This window comes from Sinohyriopsis cumingii, chromosome 12 (assembly GCF_028554795.1).
Source record: "Sinohyriopsis cumingii isolate HCF-2022 chromosome 12, ASM2855479v2, whole genome shotgun sequence".
In the NCBI taxonomy this organism is placed as follows: Eukaryota; Metazoa; Mollusca; class Bivalvia; order Unionida; family Unionidae; genus Sinohyriopsis; species Sinohyriopsis cumingii.
Genome location: NC_142972.1, coordinates 74,312,200 through 74,329,995, shown reverse-complemented (window position 1 = coordinate 74,329,995; position 17,796 = coordinate 74,312,200). Strand labels below are relative to the sequence as shown.

At 36.0% G+C, this 17,796-nt stretch overlaps 1 protein-coding gene across 1 annotated transcript in view; it reads right to left on the bottom strand.

Annotated features, from left to right (window-relative positions):
* The window catches only part of LOC149786750 (bile acid-CoA:amino acid N-acyltransferase-like), a 67,102-nt gene that overhangs the window by 41,832 nt on the left and 7,474 nt on the right, over window positions 1–17,796 (bottom strand). The window contains exons 4-8 of the mRNA XM_089977266.1: window positions 12,619–12,788; window positions 9,605–9,718; window positions 4,823–4,902; window positions 3,387–3,471; window positions 1,693–1,930 (exon numbers count right to left, since the gene is read on the bottom strand). Of these exons, the coding sequence (XP_089833392.1) occupies window positions 1,693–1,930; window positions 3,387–3,471; window positions 4,823–4,902; window positions 9,605–9,718; window positions 12,619–12,788 (687 nt within the window). The remainder of the gene's footprint in view (window positions 1–1,692; window positions 1,931–3,386; window positions 3,472–4,822; window positions 4,903–9,604; window positions 9,719–12,618; window positions 12,789–17,796) is intronic.

Genomic DNA, 17,796 nt, shown 5'->3' with positions numbered 1-17,796 from the left:
ATATCCTTGCTGTCATATCCTCTGCATATATCGTTTAGTCTTTTGTTCCAATCTTCGAAAACTTCATTATTAACATCAGCTGATTCTCCACTAAGGACAGAACACTTAATATTGTGTTGCACTTGAAATCTGTGCAACCATCCGCTAAGTCGTCATATCCCAATTCAACTGACAAAATTGTTGCCTTTTAATTTGTCATTCAAATCAGGATACAAACATCTCCTGGCTCAAACAATCTTCCTTTCTCCGTCCATTTCACCTTCCCACTTCTGCAGAATTGTTTCCTTATCTTTCACGATATTGTTTATCTGAGTCTTTCCGATGTTAGTTTTCTGCAAGGATCCTCAAACACCCCCACCCCCCGAACCTATCGATCAGTTGAATTACTTTCACTTTCTCTTCTAAACTAAGAATTTTTCTTTTTCTTGATGACATGTTGATATTTTTAGTAAGTTATTCGTGTTGCCAACTACAATACTGATAAAACAATTTTTATGCATCTAAACAAATTGCTGTGTTTTTAAAGGAAGTGATCTTGTCATGTGATTCATTAGTCGCAGTCTGGTACCCTATTGTTTTTATACATTTCTTTACACTAAGTGAGTGAAGCCTAAACGGCTGCGATATATACCATTTAACATCATGCAGATTTGACCTCGCAGCCGTTAGGATTTGTAATTTTAACAATTATTGTCAGTAGTGATAGCTACTAATTATCAAAGTGAACATCTTACTAAGGGAAGCCATAAAGGTTATCAAACCATTTTCCTGCTGACTTGTGTAGTACATCGATGCTGCCACTTCTCAGCTGTTACTCCTGTTCAATAATTGCAATCTTAACAATTGTTGAAGTGACTAAACCGGACATCTTATGATAACACAGCAGTAAGGCTAATTGGATTACATGTACTTCACCCTTTTGTATGGATTAAAATCTGAGGCTTTATCGGCTTTATGGAATAAATGTGGCTTCTCGTGAGGCGTAAATTATATAATATTAACCTTGGAGGTACATGTACTTCAGTCAACATTTCTTAGAGGAATGAAAACCTGTCATCGGGAAACAGAAATAGGATTACTTAACACACATTACGAATAAAATACTGGTTCTGGATACATATCAAAATAAAATGAGGCCACTTGTGAGGGGTAAATTTTATATTATTGCACTAATATACTGGCTGCTGGTCGTGATAGCGGGGTGGCCTTTCGCGAGGGGTACTTTTGAACACAAACTCGTCGGTGCCAATGGATTCTGGCCGTAAGGAGCGGGTGGCCGCTGGTCAGGGGGCCGTTCAAGAGGGGGACTACTGTATCTACAAAGAGCATGTCACTAATGTTTTGACAGTATGAAATGTACTTTAAATTCCATATTGTTGTAAATAATAGAGAGTAAAGTTTTAATCAAGTGCTTTTTTTTGAAGTCCAAACTGCAGAATTAGGGTCTCTATGTAATTCATGGAAGACCACTACATTATGAAGTCCTTTTAACTAAGGTCATCATTATATGAGCATACACTCCATTTAAGGTTTTAGACTTGGAAGGTATAAAAATTAAGGAATGTAAAGGCCCTCTTAATTACATTATACAGTAATAGTATTTACCAAAGTCTTCCCTTGTATAAATTGCTCCTTTAATCTGAAGCAAATCTTAAAAAAAAAATCTTAGGCTCCTATCCTGTGACAACTCACCCCAAAATTTGTCAGGAATCAATCCCATGCTCGGTAATCTGTCCTTTGTGTCAACAGCCCTGCAGTGTGGAGTGTAGGGTGGTTCTATAAGATGACCAGCCCCTGGAAAATGCACATGCTCTATGTTCTTTTTATATTTGTCAGGGCAGACTTCCATGAATTTAAAGTTAAACTCTTGATTAGTCATCAAGTCATCTCCAGCTGTAAGGATCAGAATTTTAGCTCCATGCTGCCAGGCCTGGAAATATAATAGTTCTTATTACAAAATTGGATGTTATTACATGCCAGTTACTTGTAAGCACTTTTCCTTGACATCAGGCAATACGAGTTATTTCAGGACCTTTTGTCCAGATCACTAATTTGAAGGTTCAAGAAGAAAAGAAAATTAGAATGAGTCATTATTCATATTAATCAATATTGTGATAGGTTCTAAGAGATTCTCACAAATTTGGTAACTGCAGATGGAGGAAACACCAAGTTATTTGCAGGGAAACCATTTTACTTATTTTAGTCAGTGATGGTGACCTTTGACTTTTTCAAACCAAACACGATAGGGTTTCTTCTTTACCCCAATTGCAAGCCACCCACAAAGCTATGTAAAGGTTGATGGTGGAAAGCTCCAGTTATTCTGAAAAAGCCACTTGTCTTTCACAGTGACTTTGCACTTTGAGCTTCTGACCCTGAAGTTTATAGGGATCTTCCTCACCATAAATGCAACCCATCCACAAAGTCTGACAACTGTAGATGATGGACACATAAAGTTTGGAATCCTAATTAATAACAGATGCCCAGTCATCATAAGAATACACAATGAAATCAAATCTAATAAGAAAGGGCTGCTAGCTGATGAGAGGTACATTTAGGTCAATTAAAACAATCTTTGCATCAACTGCATCAGAATGGTTTCTAAGCTAAGCTGAATGCAAGAAACATCCAATCTAAAGATAAGAAATTGATCAACAACATTACAAGACTCTGCCTACAGTGGAGTAAATGAGACAAAACCCATAAAATGCACAGCAATGTTTAAGAGCCAAATATCTTACCAATTCCATCAAATTATGTGGAATGATTCTGGACCCATGCTCATTCCAATAGCATCCCATATAAAAAGATATGAAGTTGATCAACAAGGGTCATAACCTAAGGGTGTAAGCAACTACCAAATCGACAAGGGTCATCACTCCATCCAAAATGAAGTTGATAAGATAAAGTCCATAAAATGAACACCAAGGTCTTCAAAACAATTAAACTGCATCAAAATTAAACAAAATGCTCTTCAGCTATGCTGGTTACAATCAATATCCCAATAGAATATACGAGGTTAATTGTTGTGGACCATTACTGTCAAAAATGAAACTGATAAACACTGACCATAAAAGATGCAGTTTATGAGAAAATGTACATTCATTTCCAGCAAAATTGAATGTTGAATGGTAACTAAGCCATGCTGGTTACAACCATCTGCTGTAGTGATAGAAAAAGGACAATGATAACATCAAAACTGGACTTCAAAAGATGAAAACTTTATAAAAGGTATGTTTATATGTGAATTGGTAATTCCAAAACAAATGACATTCAGTTCTGTGAAAGGGCTACAGAGGTATCATTGTCACAAAAGTGTAAATAGATGAACAGATGAAAAGGTGATTCCCACATCTCGACCCAGAACCTTAAGAAGACAAAAATCTTACTGGTATGATGTTGTTGCTATCTACTTGAAAACAGTCTCTCATTACAATACCTTCTTCTGTGACGTATATCAAGTCTGGTCGAAGTCTGGAAATGAATTATCATATCAAGATTAGGCATCAGGTTAAAAAATATGTTCATTTGAAAATGTTATTCCAGATATGCTATTTCGGTTGAGACTAAACTGTAGCTACGGTATGTATACAAATATTGAACATGACTATGGATTTAGGAGGCACATTAAAAAGTCTTCTGAGGAAAAGCCTTATTGTGTTAATAAATCTGGTTGTCTGAAGACTTAGGGTACAGATTGTACTGTACATCACAGATAAATCTGGTTGTCTGAAGACTTAGGGTACAGACTGTACTGTACATCACAGATAAATCTGGTTGTTTGAAGACTTAGGTACAGATTGTACTGTACATCACAGTGAAAATGTTTTTTATGGAACATGGATGCACAACAATTTCACCTATGATGACCTAAATGCTAAATTTAACCCAGGTGTGACAGCTAGATAGATGTTGTCATGGTGGAACAAAAAACATACATGATCAGATTGCAGCTAAAACTTGGAACCTATTTGGAGCAAATGTTAGAACCCTACAAGACCTACGCATTATTATTCTTGCCACCTTTGAACTAAATGCCATTACGGTCCTAAATGTTATTCCAGGTACATTCTATCATGTTCATGCTCTTTAGTTTGACAGCAAACTGTGGTTATGACTACAAATTCTGAACATGACTATGGATTTAGGAGGCACATTAAAAAGTCTTCTGAGGAAAAACTTTATGATGTTAATAAATCTGGTTGTCTGAAGACTTAGGGTACAGATTGTACTGTACATCACAGATAAATATGGTTGTCTGAAGACTTAGGGTACAGACTGTACTGTACATCACTGTGAAAATGTCTTTTTTTTTGATGGAACATGGATGCACGACAATTGTACCTAAAATGGCCTAAATGCTAAAATTACCCCGGTGTGACAGCTACACGTTTTCATGGTGGAAACAAATACATCATCAGATTGCAGCTAAAACTTTGAACCTCCTTAGCTATAAACTGGTGGCTTATAACTGAAGCTAAACCAATGTTTTAAGCCTACAAAATTTACGCAATAATTAATTTTGCCACCCTTAAATTAAATGCATTTACTGTCCTAAATAATGAATGTGATTCATTATAATTCTTTGCAACAAGTTAATTTCTGAAAAACACAAGACATTTACAGGTTGCAGAGCACTTACACAAAAGTACTTTTAGGGAAAACTGCATGAAATACATAAAAACTGCATGAAATACATAAAAACTGCATGAAATACATAAAAACTGCATGAAATACATAAAAACTGCATCTATACATCTTGTCACAAAGTACAGAATCCTCAATGACATATTTCTTATGAAACTAGAATATGTAACAACCATACCTGTTACTATTTGGATTAATTTTCCCATTTTGTATCATTCCTTCATTTGGCATTCCATTAACGTTAACAACAGCTTTCACCTGCAAATGTATATGAACGATAGATTTTGAATACAGCTTAAAACAGATCCATTTCATACAAATGTCTTCCAGATTAATAATTTTTTTATTTTCATATATATAAACAAAAGATCAAAGTCAGGCAACATTTAGATATAATAAGCATGAATATGCACGTAGGATTTCTGTCAGCAAGAGGATTACAAACATATATATCTTAGTTATATATCACAGACATATAGTTATTTTTATTGTAATGTGTCTGTCAGTGTACGTGTGCATATGTGTGTTCATGCATGCATGCACAAGGTTATTGTTTGGTATAGAATAATACGACCTTGATAAAACATGATATATTATGTCAATCAAGCAACCATCTAAGAAGGCTGCATATTAATTAAAATTAGCCAACATTTTAATTGATGATATGTGGCTGGTGACTTTGTAAAAATAGAGTGGAGTTCTGTGGAAAACAAGTATATCTCTACTGCAGACAAAAACTCCAAATTCCATATGTAGAAAGCTTTGCCAAAAGATCATTTAAAATAATACTTTAAAAAATTCAGATACATAAAATCTCTACATGCATATAAACATACCATCCAAACCTCAACATTCTAGATTTAATGGTGTGCATTTAACCAGGCAAACAATATTTAAATAAAAATTTCAGAAAAACTTTTTGAAGAAACTTTAAAAAATTCAAACACATTCACACCCTTCTAAGCCAAAAACCCTTAGAACCCCCCAAGCGTTCTGTTTTCAGACATTTTAGGTTTACTGGAGTTTTTGCAGATGCAAAAAAAATTCTTTTTCTAAGCATTTATGTCGTGAAAGAGAGAGAGAGAGAAATTATTGTATTTATTAGAGTGTCAGTGTCTGTGTGTGTAATAGTGCATAAAATTAAGAAAACTGTTTCTTTTCATCTTCGTTTCAATGCATAATCAATGAAGAATTAGCTGAGCAATATGTTATATCCTGCTACAGAAATAAATAATGTTTAGGATCTAAAACTTCATGGTATGTCAGTGGGCGAATCTGACTTTAGAATAATGTTTTGTCAGTTTCCATCATCAAAGCATCCAAAAGTGAGGCCACGTGCATAGTTAATAAAACCTTGATAAATGTTTTTTAAAAAGCAAGCAAACGATGTTCTATTGCACATGTATACACATGAATAGCATCAATCACAATGAGATAATGAGCAGGCAAATTTTAGTCTTTTTTAAATGGCTTACCTGCAACAATTTAATTAATAATTCACCTTACAAAGCTGGATCTTTTGTGTGGTGCAAATACTTCAGATGAGCCTACTGTTGAACCTAATCTGCATTCACACTCATGTCGAGTATTGTTTTAACCTCCTATGCCCTTGGGACATATTTCAAGTCTCTGTATCACAGATCACCCTATGATAGTTCTTGCGAAATGTAATCAATCTGCTCCAGCATGAGTCAGGGATTTAGCAGCTAAAATATATTTCTAAGTTTGAACTGAGCTTCAGTTTTAAGTTTCTTTTTAAGTTTGGCATCAAAATTCGATTAGGAATTCATAATTAAGGGGTTTACTGGAAAAAAACTGATATTAAAAAAGGAAATTTTTTAACTCAAATAATTTGGTCTTGTGGGGATTCTGGTATGCTGAGGTTTCAGTTTTGAGTAGTTTGAGTAGTTTCACTGTAGCAAGAAAATCCAATTAGGTGATGTACATAAGGGCATATACATACCCATCAAATTGTATTTTTTGCAAGTCAAGCTATTTGTTGGATAACTGTTAACAATAGATTTGCACTGACAATGTCCAGTTTAAACAGTCAAGAAAACTTAGTTAAAATAAAAATTAAAACAGTGTTAGCATTTTTATTAGGTCATCAACCATTTAACTCAATTATCAACAGACTTTAGTCCCGGTTTGTAATGTAGAAGTACTTATTAGTGGAAACCATTTTTCTCATTTCATTCATTTTCACTTTGCCCTGTCCCTTTGATCCCTAAATCAACATGCTTCCTCTTGATCCCCAATATATGCCATTTAAGTTCAATAACAGTGCCGTATTTGCCAGCCAATAAGTTGATGCAAAGTATAAGCTGAATTTGTAAATTTTCCATCATTCATTCATATATAAGTCGATGCTGAGTACAAGATGAGGACAGATCAATACTTTGGCTTCCTCTTTTCACTATAAATCTTTCTACATTGCATTGCAAATTTTATCTGCAACTCGGTAAATTTTCAGGTGAGCATCTTTTAATGTAGCTAAAAATATACAATTCATTTTAAATGTTGTATTTTAAATGACTTATGTACTTTTAGCTACATTTAATGATGCTGATCTGATAATTTACTCTGTAACAGATAGGATAAAATTTGCTGAATGAAACTATATTAACTTCCAGTTTCATGAATATTAATGTTATTACTGCATGCTATTTCAGATTACCAGCAATAGGGAAGTTGCATTACAGGAAATAACCTGCCCACAGCTATAGCATATTGTATTAGCATGTAATAGCACTGCAAAACCATGTGGTTCTAGGAAGAGTGGATACCCCAAATAAACCTAGAAGGTTGTTGTTGTTGTAGGGTTTAAGGCCATTTTTCAGCACAAGATAGGCTATACATGGTGGCCAGTATTAATGGTGGAGGAAGAACCCGGAAAAAACCCGGAAAGAACCACCGACCCACGAGAAGCTAATGGCAAAACCTAGAAGGAATTGTTTACTTAGTGGTTAATGATAATGGAATATGGGCATGACCGTGTACATAAATAAATAAGATCACAATCATTAGGTAACTAAACAACACATATTACAATCATCCTGAAACCGCTCTCTCTCATAAGTATAAAATGATGCAGAAATTTTCTGGTAAAGAAAGGTATCGACTTATAGACGGGCAAATCTGGTAAATATTGGAGAACATGAGCTATTGTGCAGAAATGGAACAGATACATCACAATGTGATGTACTCTGCCTTAGAGTGGGCATATACAACTTCTAAGCCAGTTTATATGTCTACTGACCAAATGAAAAAGCATACAGAAATGTAATTCTGGTATAGCCAACCATCTTTTAGAAAGATGATTTAAATAAACAGATAAAACCAAGTCATTGTCCTGATTCGGCAAAAAGTCTGTAGGTTGGACATGCCTGTATTAAAGGATCAGCAGGAAATTATCATTTTTATGAAAAAGCTGACATCCGAGTCAAGTTATAAATTAGCATATATGAGTTATGGGTGAAATGATTCATCGATACTTTTGCTGAAATGATACACATATCGATACAAAATACAGAGAACCGATACTGTATGCATGTTATTTTAGTATTCAGCAGTCATGAATAATTATTATTAGTTGCCTTACTATTCTGTAAAATTATAATCCATCTGAAACAGCATTTGCAGTCACAGGCACTCATGTTTATTAGTAAAAACGAAAAAGATTACTTGAGAATACCCATTCACCATCTAGAAGTTAACAGAAAGTATTATGGTTTGTAATCTGGCCCCCCCCCCCATTAGATGCTAATTATCTTAATCCAAAATTATGTTCAGCATTCAACCGCTCCGGTGGCCTGTTGGTTAGAGCGTCTGCCTCGGATGTGGGAGGTCATGGGTTTGATCCCCAGCCGAGTCATACCAAAAACTTACAAAAATGGTACTAACAGCTGCCTCGCTTGGCACTCAGCATTAAGAGGTTAGTATGACCTATGACCATTTCTTCCTCCACCTCCTTTGATAAAGAGGGAGGTCTCCCTCAAGATAAAATCCTGTCTTCATCTCTCCTTAAACTGTACATGGGGAACAAATATTGAATTTCTCTTTTTCATGCAGTGTTATTTAACCAGTGAATGAAGGTGCTGATGGAATAAATGAAATTAGTATAGAATTAGATATGGGGCAGATTTCAAACTGCTCAAGTTTATCACCTTGTGTATGTAAAAAGAATTGTAGAATGGGACTGGGTGTAGTCAACGCTTTTCCTTCTTCACTAACAAATACAAATACCTGTGGCTGCAGGAGTCTTTTGCATCTACAGGAAGTAAAATTGATAAACTTTGTTGGTATTCAAGCTTATTCCCATGCCCAAATTTGTTCTAGATGAGATTTTCTTTGCACGAGGAAAGTGTATCATTTCTTCTCTTCTATAGATAACATCGTAATGTCTTCCATGTGTAAATGAGACATGGAATTGATAATAAGATGTTTTCAAATCATTCATGTTGTACAAAACAAGGGGAGTTAAATAGATCCACCATTAAATGGCCTAAAATGTTGAATAAAACTCACTGCAACCAGCAGGTAGTCTGTTTGAAAGTACTGTTGTTATCTTCTCATCAATGAGAATTGCATATAAATATATGATAACTATATGTCTGCATAGTGGAAATAAGACCAGAATGTCAATATACATGAAAGGGCATTACCTACCTTCTAAAGATGAAAAGACCACCAAGTTATATGTATATCTATATGTACTGTATCACAGGCTGAATATCGTGAATCATATTGATATGTGACATGGGTATATCGTTTCAACTCTGATATGAGTATATGTGGGTGTATCCTCCCCAATCTCTTCTCTGAGTCTGATGTCTCTGTTTCCAATAGTCAAACTCTAAAAGTTGAGAAATGTTTTGAACACCTGCACCAATGTACGACTTTATGAACCAACAATATGATCTTTGAAATACACAGAACAGATATTGCAGTTGATGTTTACCCTGGTTTCATGAGCTGCAGTCCAGACAGCCAAACATCCACCTAAACACAAGCCCACCAATCCCATTCTGTCACTGGCCACATAGGGCTGCTGGCTGTACCAATCAAATGCATCCTGAATGAATGAATGAGAGAACATTATGTTATATTTAAATAGTAAGCATAAACAAACATAACAGGATATTTAAGGAGTAAAAAAATCAAGTACTTTCTTAAAAACCAAAACTAACAAAGGCATCAAAAGCCATACATTTTGACTACACTATAGATTTGTGGATTATGGAGTGCTTATCATGGCTGTAAACATTAAAATGTTTCTTGATATAGAAGAGAGGCACTCAAATCTATGCAAGTCAGGATCCTTAAAGAACAACCAATATACGCAGAGTGGTAAACATAACGCTCAATCATCAGAAAACACTTGCAACAGAGGAACCATAAATAAATCAATACTCAGCATAAAGGGTCAAATCAAAAGTTCACCTGACCTTTAGCCTGATGCATCCCAATAAATACATATGAACAATGACAGCTGGATGCTTGAGAGGGCCAGTTAAACTCAAGAACTTTACTTTCATAATCTGCAGTAACGAATTCAAGTCGGCTGGCTTCTGGGATTGAATTAATTACTGATTTCCATAAAATCCAATAGAAAAATATAACTTCAGAGATACTGCTGGTTATGGTCCACATAATATTTATAATATTCTGAAAGGTCTTTTCTTGATATAACAGTAGTTTTCTTCTAAAAGAATTGTCAAATATTGTTTCAAGTACTACAATGAATGGAATGATAACCAAGGAATATAACAATGATAAGATCAAAACATTTTCCTAAATGAGTTGCCTCCATGGTCAGATTTTTACTTGAAAGTGAAACAATGCACGTATTTCATTACTAATTTTTGGGGGCCCCGAGTGGCCGAGTGGTCTAAAGCGCTCTTCGTTACGAATCACTGCCATCTCACCTCTGTCTGCGGCGGTTCGAGTCTAAGATTCAGCCAATGTGGGCATGTGAGAAAGCTTGCCAGTAGCTTCTCGTGGGTCGGTGGTTCTTTCCGGGGTTTTCCGGGTTCTTCCTCCACCATTAATACTGGCCGCCATGTATAGCCTATCGTGCTGAAAAATGGCGTTAAACCCCACAACAACAACAACAGCAACAACTAATTTTTGTAAGACAATACACTTTGGTACTATTATTAGTTATACAAACATTATTTAGTAAATGAGAATGGATACTATACCACAAACATGGAGGGAAATTATACTGTTGTTTCATCAGTCAAATATGGGGACACAATTCCAAGAGATATTTGTAACAGATAACTGAAGAACTAGTTTAATTAGGACACAAAACATTTTTATCGGTGAAATAGTAAGTAAATCAAACATAAGCTAAGCGAACACAGATATCTTTCATAATGCATTTCAAGGTAACAATGTGATTTATCTCATAACTTAAAACTAAATGTAATTAGAGAAAAGAAAAATTAGACTACTAAAGGGACAGAAACATTTCCAAGTGTACAGGACATACAACACTGTTATAGATCTCTTGATCACGATCGGGATCAATGTAACCCCATTTCAGAGCTCCCACTAGTAGTCAAATACAACAGTCACATTCAGATTTTTAGTAGTCGATATTGATGGTTGATATTGTATTTGTATGGGAAATACACTACCTCATTTCCGCTATCAAACACACATGACAACCAATGATACAGACCCTTACATGAAGGTGATGGTCTGTGCAGTGCACTTTAAATTATCAAAATAGAAAACAGGACAGATCTGCAAGTGCACTATGCATTGGCATGTACACTGTAAATAGTTGCATGAAATGGTTTTAAAAGGGAAATACATTATTCAAAGGTGTCTTTCTCCAATGCTCATCCAGAGAAATTCAGCTGGTTACTGACATTCACAATGTGCAGCAGGGTGACTACAAATAAAGCTATTGCATTTGTTCAATACTCAAGAGGTATACTGACAACTGACTGACCGTCACATTATTAAGTGTGTGTGTGTGTGTGTGTGTGTGAGATTTGAACTGTTAAAGTAGATGTACCAATGTTTCAGTCATATTACTACAATGTCCGCAGTGTGGCTGTTTATAGTGATGTCTAGTACTGAGGCATCAAGCCCCTCCCAGTCATATTATCCTGACACCAGGCCAACCAGTCCTAACACTAACCTCCTAATGCTAAGTGCCAAGCAAGGCACCTGTTAGTACTATTTTTATAAACTTTTGTATAACTCATCTGGGGTTCGAACCTATGACCTCCCGCATCCAAGGTTTATGCTCTAACCACTCAGGTCACTGGAGCGGTGCAGTCAATCACATTGTAAAGTAAGGGAACTAAAAATATTGCTAACATGTGATGTTTGTTCAATATTCGCATAAGGGATAAAGGCATTTAAACATGTGATGTTTGTTCAATATTCAGCATTATGGGATAATGGCATTTAAACATGGGAAGCAAACTGATGAAGCTCATATAATGATCAGCAAAGATGTGAAAATCTGAACTCTTCTTGCCAACATATTAACCTTAGTCTGATTTCTATATCAATAATATACACAAGAGCATCTTCCACATCATGTATCAAAGCTGCATAATTTAGGCAATCTTTGTACAGGTGGGAGCTCTGCACTTTTGTCATCTCAGTATGAATGAGATACAGGCCTCAATTCAAGTAATTCAACAGTGTCATAAAGACATATAGCATCAAAGTGAATGTGATTGTTGTAAAATCTGAAATGGTGGAGAGTAATTTTTAATTTTTATGGATATGAAAAATCCAACAATTTAAATCTTAGGCATAATAAAAGAAGTACAAAAATACCCACTGGTACGCTCAAAACTAAGATGCTGATGTAACAGAAGTTCTTGTTGTGCAGAACCACAGGCTCAACAGCATTTCCCTGCCAGAGTAATAAAACTTCAATCTGGTTCAATATTACTAGGCTACAACTACATATAACTACTGAAAGTTTGTAAGTATTCTAACCAAGAAATATTGAAGCTTGATCTCAGCAAAATGTTTGGGAAGGTGATCAATCATCATATAGCTCAGGGAGAATGCAGCAAACCCATGGGATGCCAGTAGAGCTGCCCTGGTCTCCACCAAACTGACCAGACCACCAAACATGTCTATCACAGCAGGGAAGGGACCATCTCCTGGAAGACACAAATAAACATTAAATAGGCCTTTGAGGCAAGTGTAAACATTAAATAATATAATGCAGTTCTAAAGAACATAAACACATTTAATCAATGTGCCTGAAAGTGTTTCAAGACAGAAAATGGTCAAATTGTAAACAAAGAGATGGACTAACAAATCATGCTAAATAAGTGGTACAAACTAGACAGAAATAGAGGAGCAGCCCCTTATTCCTTTGATACAAAGTGCTGATGAAAGCCATTAAATTCATTCATCTGCTCTTGATACAATCAAAACTAAGCTATATGGCTAACAGCAAATTTTGTAGGAAATTATGTTTTTTCTTATAATACTTACCTGATCACATTATATTAGGATAACTTTGTTTGCTACCTACAAATCCAGCTCTTCCAAAAAGAGGGAAAAACATATTTGTTGGCTAAATACGGTATATACACAAAGGGAAGCAACTCTTACAGATTAACTCTCATGCTATGGGAGCTCAACAGTTTCATATTTTGCATAGGATTAGATTTTTAAAGGGAAAAAATTTCCCTAGTTTTCTTCACTGGTATTGTTAAAAGAACTTTTAATCCCCTTTATTTAGGTGCATGATTGATGGGTGTAATTTGGGTTTTAGAGTATACAACTTGGCCTTACTTTAAATGTGCACCTTTCAAAAAACTGCTAGCTCAGCTTGCATTTTTTCACTTTATGGCCTTTAGAGGTAAACTGTACAAACAAAATCAGAACTGATAGCTTTTTTACATTTTATATATTTGTTAATTCACTCAAAGCACGTTCAGAAGCTGGTATTGTCTAGTCTGCCAAAGTTTATTTTCCATATTTCAACAACTGCAGAAGACTAATTCAGGTTGATCTTTAGAGCACATGGAATCATGCAGTCATTTTTGTTAGCTGTGTGCTTGCAATTTCCATAAGTACAATATCCAATGAAATTTCAGCCATGGTACACAAAAGTAACGTAAAGGTATGCCAATATCCTCTCCACTGAGGGATGCAAATGCAAACAAATTCACCTACAGCTGTCCCTCTCTCAGTTCAAAATATTTCTTGAGCACTCCCTACTCACTAGGTGGCTATCATCATAACCAGTTTAAACCAGTCTTTCGCTTAAGGAACACCTAAAAGGATGCTCACATTGCAGGGAAGGGTTATATGAAATGTGATCAGTTAAGTATTACAAGAGAAACATAATTTACTTGTTTTCTTAGTCAAATATGTTACCTAAGAATACTACAGTTGGAGAATACATAAAAGGAGGAAGAAATGTTGAGCATCCTGCCTCTTCCAGGAGGAGCATGCTTGCCACTACTAATGGATGAAATTGAATTCTCCTAATGATAGTTTAGCAAAATGGAAGACCTCAGTCATACATATCTGAGGCAGTCCCTATTAAATTTTTTCATGCGAATCCAGCAGAAGTGGCTAATACTGCCTGATTATGGGGCAGTGTTATCATAAACAGAGAGTGGTTACTGTCTTCGTAGCTACCACTGGCCTGATAAGATTCAGTCCTATCATCTGTGAGCCCATGTCCTATGATAAAAGCTGGAGAAAAGCTGGTCTGGCTTGTATCATTAGGTCAACTGATAAGTCAGGACAGAACTGCATGTAGTTTGGGTCCATGGAGTGGGCATGTAGCTCATTCACTCTGTATACTGAGGCAAGCACTATCAGAATGCAAGTCTTATATGATTGCAGATTGATGAATGTGGATAACGGGGGCTTGAACTTCGAAGAGTTAAGCCATGTCAACACACAGGAGAGATTCCATTTTGGGAATAACATTGAGTGAGCATGGTCTGGATAGATCAAAATTAGACAGCTAGTCAGAAAGGTCGTTGTTATGTCCAATATCATCTCGTCCATTATGCTATAATGTGTCAGAGAAAACTGAATTTGTATCCTCTGATGGTGCTGAGGGCTAACTTCTTTTTTTCAAGAAGAAAGAGAATGATGTTGACCAGCTGAGAAATGGAGGCCGAGTGTGGTGTGACGTTGTTGATGTGAAACCAGTCATTAAAAACCCTCCATTTCCTCCATTTGCCTTTAGAGTGGCACACTTTCTAGCTGTTTGACCCTCTCCACAAATGAGGTTCCAAACTCCTTTGTGCAGGGCATCCCTGACAAGAGCCAGGCATGAAGGAGTTTCTCTGGACATGGATGGAACAGTGGCAATCTGGGATGCTTGTGCACTGTGGAGGTTAGAATGACTTTCCTGGGTATGTCTGTCACAAAGGAGATCCGATCATTGATTCAGAGTTTGTAATACCTTATAAGGGTGATCAGAACTATCTGGCAGCTCATGTCCTTCACTTTCTGAACTACATTTGTTATCAGGACTTGTGGAAGGAAAGCATATGCCCACATTCCCTCCTGGCTGACTGATGGGGCATTGATGGCACATGCTTCTGGATCCAGAAAAAGGGGAGACAAAGGTTTGCAATTTGTTGCTCCACCTCATCATGAAAACAACTATCATAGGGTGGCCCCATAGGGTGCAGATTAGACTGAATGTCGAAGGATGGAGAGACCACTCTGACTAAAGCAGTTGTCCTTCCCTTGACAATAAGGTGGCTAAAACACTTAGTCATCCAGGTAGGTGGCAGACCTAAATATTTATCTGGTATTGGTCACACCACTGAAGGTAATCCCACACCAAAATACAAAGGTCAAGGTTATTTCATCCCTCCCTATTTGAAGTGGTATATGACCACTAATGACTTGTCCAACAGTATCAGAACTATATGTCCATGCAAGTGGTTCTACCCAATCGTTGGAGGCACAGAGAATGGCTTTTCTTTTCTAGGCAGTTGATGTGAAGAGTCATCTCTTGACATGTCAACTTACCATTATCCATTGTAAAGTCTGGAAGCATGTGTGTTCCCCAGTATGACTGGCATCTGTACAAATTATTATTTCTGAGTGTAGAATTTTGGTAGCATTCCTGCTGTCAGCCATATCCTGTCTTGCCAATGGTGAAAGTAGTCCATTTGAAGTCAAATGTGATGAAACTGAACAGTTCAATAGTTTTAAAAAAATCAATAGTCACCAGATTTTGCAAAAATGTTTACACCATATAAAAACAGTATTTTGACCTTTTGTACCGAAGAAATGTGGATGATTACATTTAAGAGAAGTTTTGAGAATCTAACATGATTGTCTGGATTACATCTCAGAAAATGGCAGCAAAAGCAAAAACTGGTTCAAAATAATGTTGACCACCTAGTGGGTAGAAAAATGCCTGGTGGTGCTAAAACAATACCAGAGTAGAGATTACTCAAATTTTGAGAAGTAGAGTTCATCAGTGTCTGAGGATATCTACCCTCTACCATTCTAGGATCCTCCCTTACAATATGGCTATCTCTTCAGATCACTCAGTTAATTCCATAAATTGTATACTAGTTCCATATATCTGCTATTATTTAATATTTTATTGTAGTTCTCATTGTTTTTGGGGGCCCCGAGTGCCTGAGTGGTCTAAAGCACTCACTGTTCCAGATCACTGCCATCTCACCCCTGTCTGCGTGGGTTCGAGTCCAAGGCTTGGCTAGCGTAGGTATGTTGGAAAGCCTGCCAGTAGCTTCTCATGGGTCGGTGGTTCTTCCCTGGGTTTTCCTGGGTTCTTCTGCCACCAGTTATACTGGCTGCCATGTATAGCCTATCTTGTGCTGAAAAATGGCGTTAAACCCTAGAACAACAACAACAAATCATTGTTTTTGTCTCTTTTAATTCCAGAGAACGAGTTGCAAATATGCCCCTTGGTTCTAACAACAGTACTGCAAATACTACCTGATTTATATCCATATGCATATGGTTAGGGGATTGAATGTATGTGCTGTAATAAATATGAGCACATAATAATATGAACACACATCAACAAACAACATGGAAAATCTTTATCATTTGGAATTTTTTACTGTCTATGCTGCAAAACAATGGCCAAATCTATATTTAGTGACATCAACAATGAGCTTGAAGAAGAAGCCATTGAACCTCAAATCCATTGGACGAAAATATTAAAGATGTAATAAATAATCATTTAATTACATATTATACCTTAGCCTGAACATTTTTCTTTGATTAATATCATTCATAATAGAGTGAATTCAGTTTTCAGTGAAGCACAGACCTCCTACAGATGAAGCCAAACTTGCAAAAGTATATATGGTGAATATTAATTATTTAAATCTTGAATCAAGTTGATCTCATTCTGTTAAGGTTTTATGTCCCTGTCACGTGTTGCACATATCCCCATCTTGTCCCACCTCATCTGTTCTCATCCACTCTCATCTCAACCCATCTGTTCTGTAGCAGTCTGCATCTCTCAAAAATGTTTGAAGGACTTTTGATGCAAGTCTTTGCACTATGAAGACAACAAAAGTCACCATTTTTCAACTAATTTTTTATGACCTATGTTTAACTCAGAACTTTGCCCTTCCACTGAACTGTATGTGTGTGTGTTGGGGTGGGTGGGATCGAGGTCATGCTGACAGATTACAAGTTCTGATGTATTTTAGGTATATATAAAAAATCTAGATTTGTGTTGTTAAATGACAAGTCCAAAAAGTTCAAATATTTAGAAAAAGATCAAAACACTGCTAAAAATTAACTGCAGAAGGACATCTACATAAGTTTACAAACATGTATGCCAAATTTTAATTTTTGCCCTTAAGTGGTTTTGTGTGTATCTGTGCTAACATTGTCTTCATTAAAAAAGTTAAGTCCACATGCTAAAAAATGTGTAAGAAATACTGAAATATTGCTGTAATGTCATGAAAATCAAACTAGGTTGTCTACATGTGAAAAAAAAATATGGCTACAATCTTTATTTATCTGTCTCAAGTGGTTTTTCATTAGTCTTGCTAATGAAATTTTATTCCACAAAAAAATATCTTGGTCCCAAAATTTTTAAGATCTATAAAATCCAGTAAAGGCCTGAAAATCAAATCAGGTCATTTACATGTGTATACAAAATAATAACCAAATATTTGCCTATGC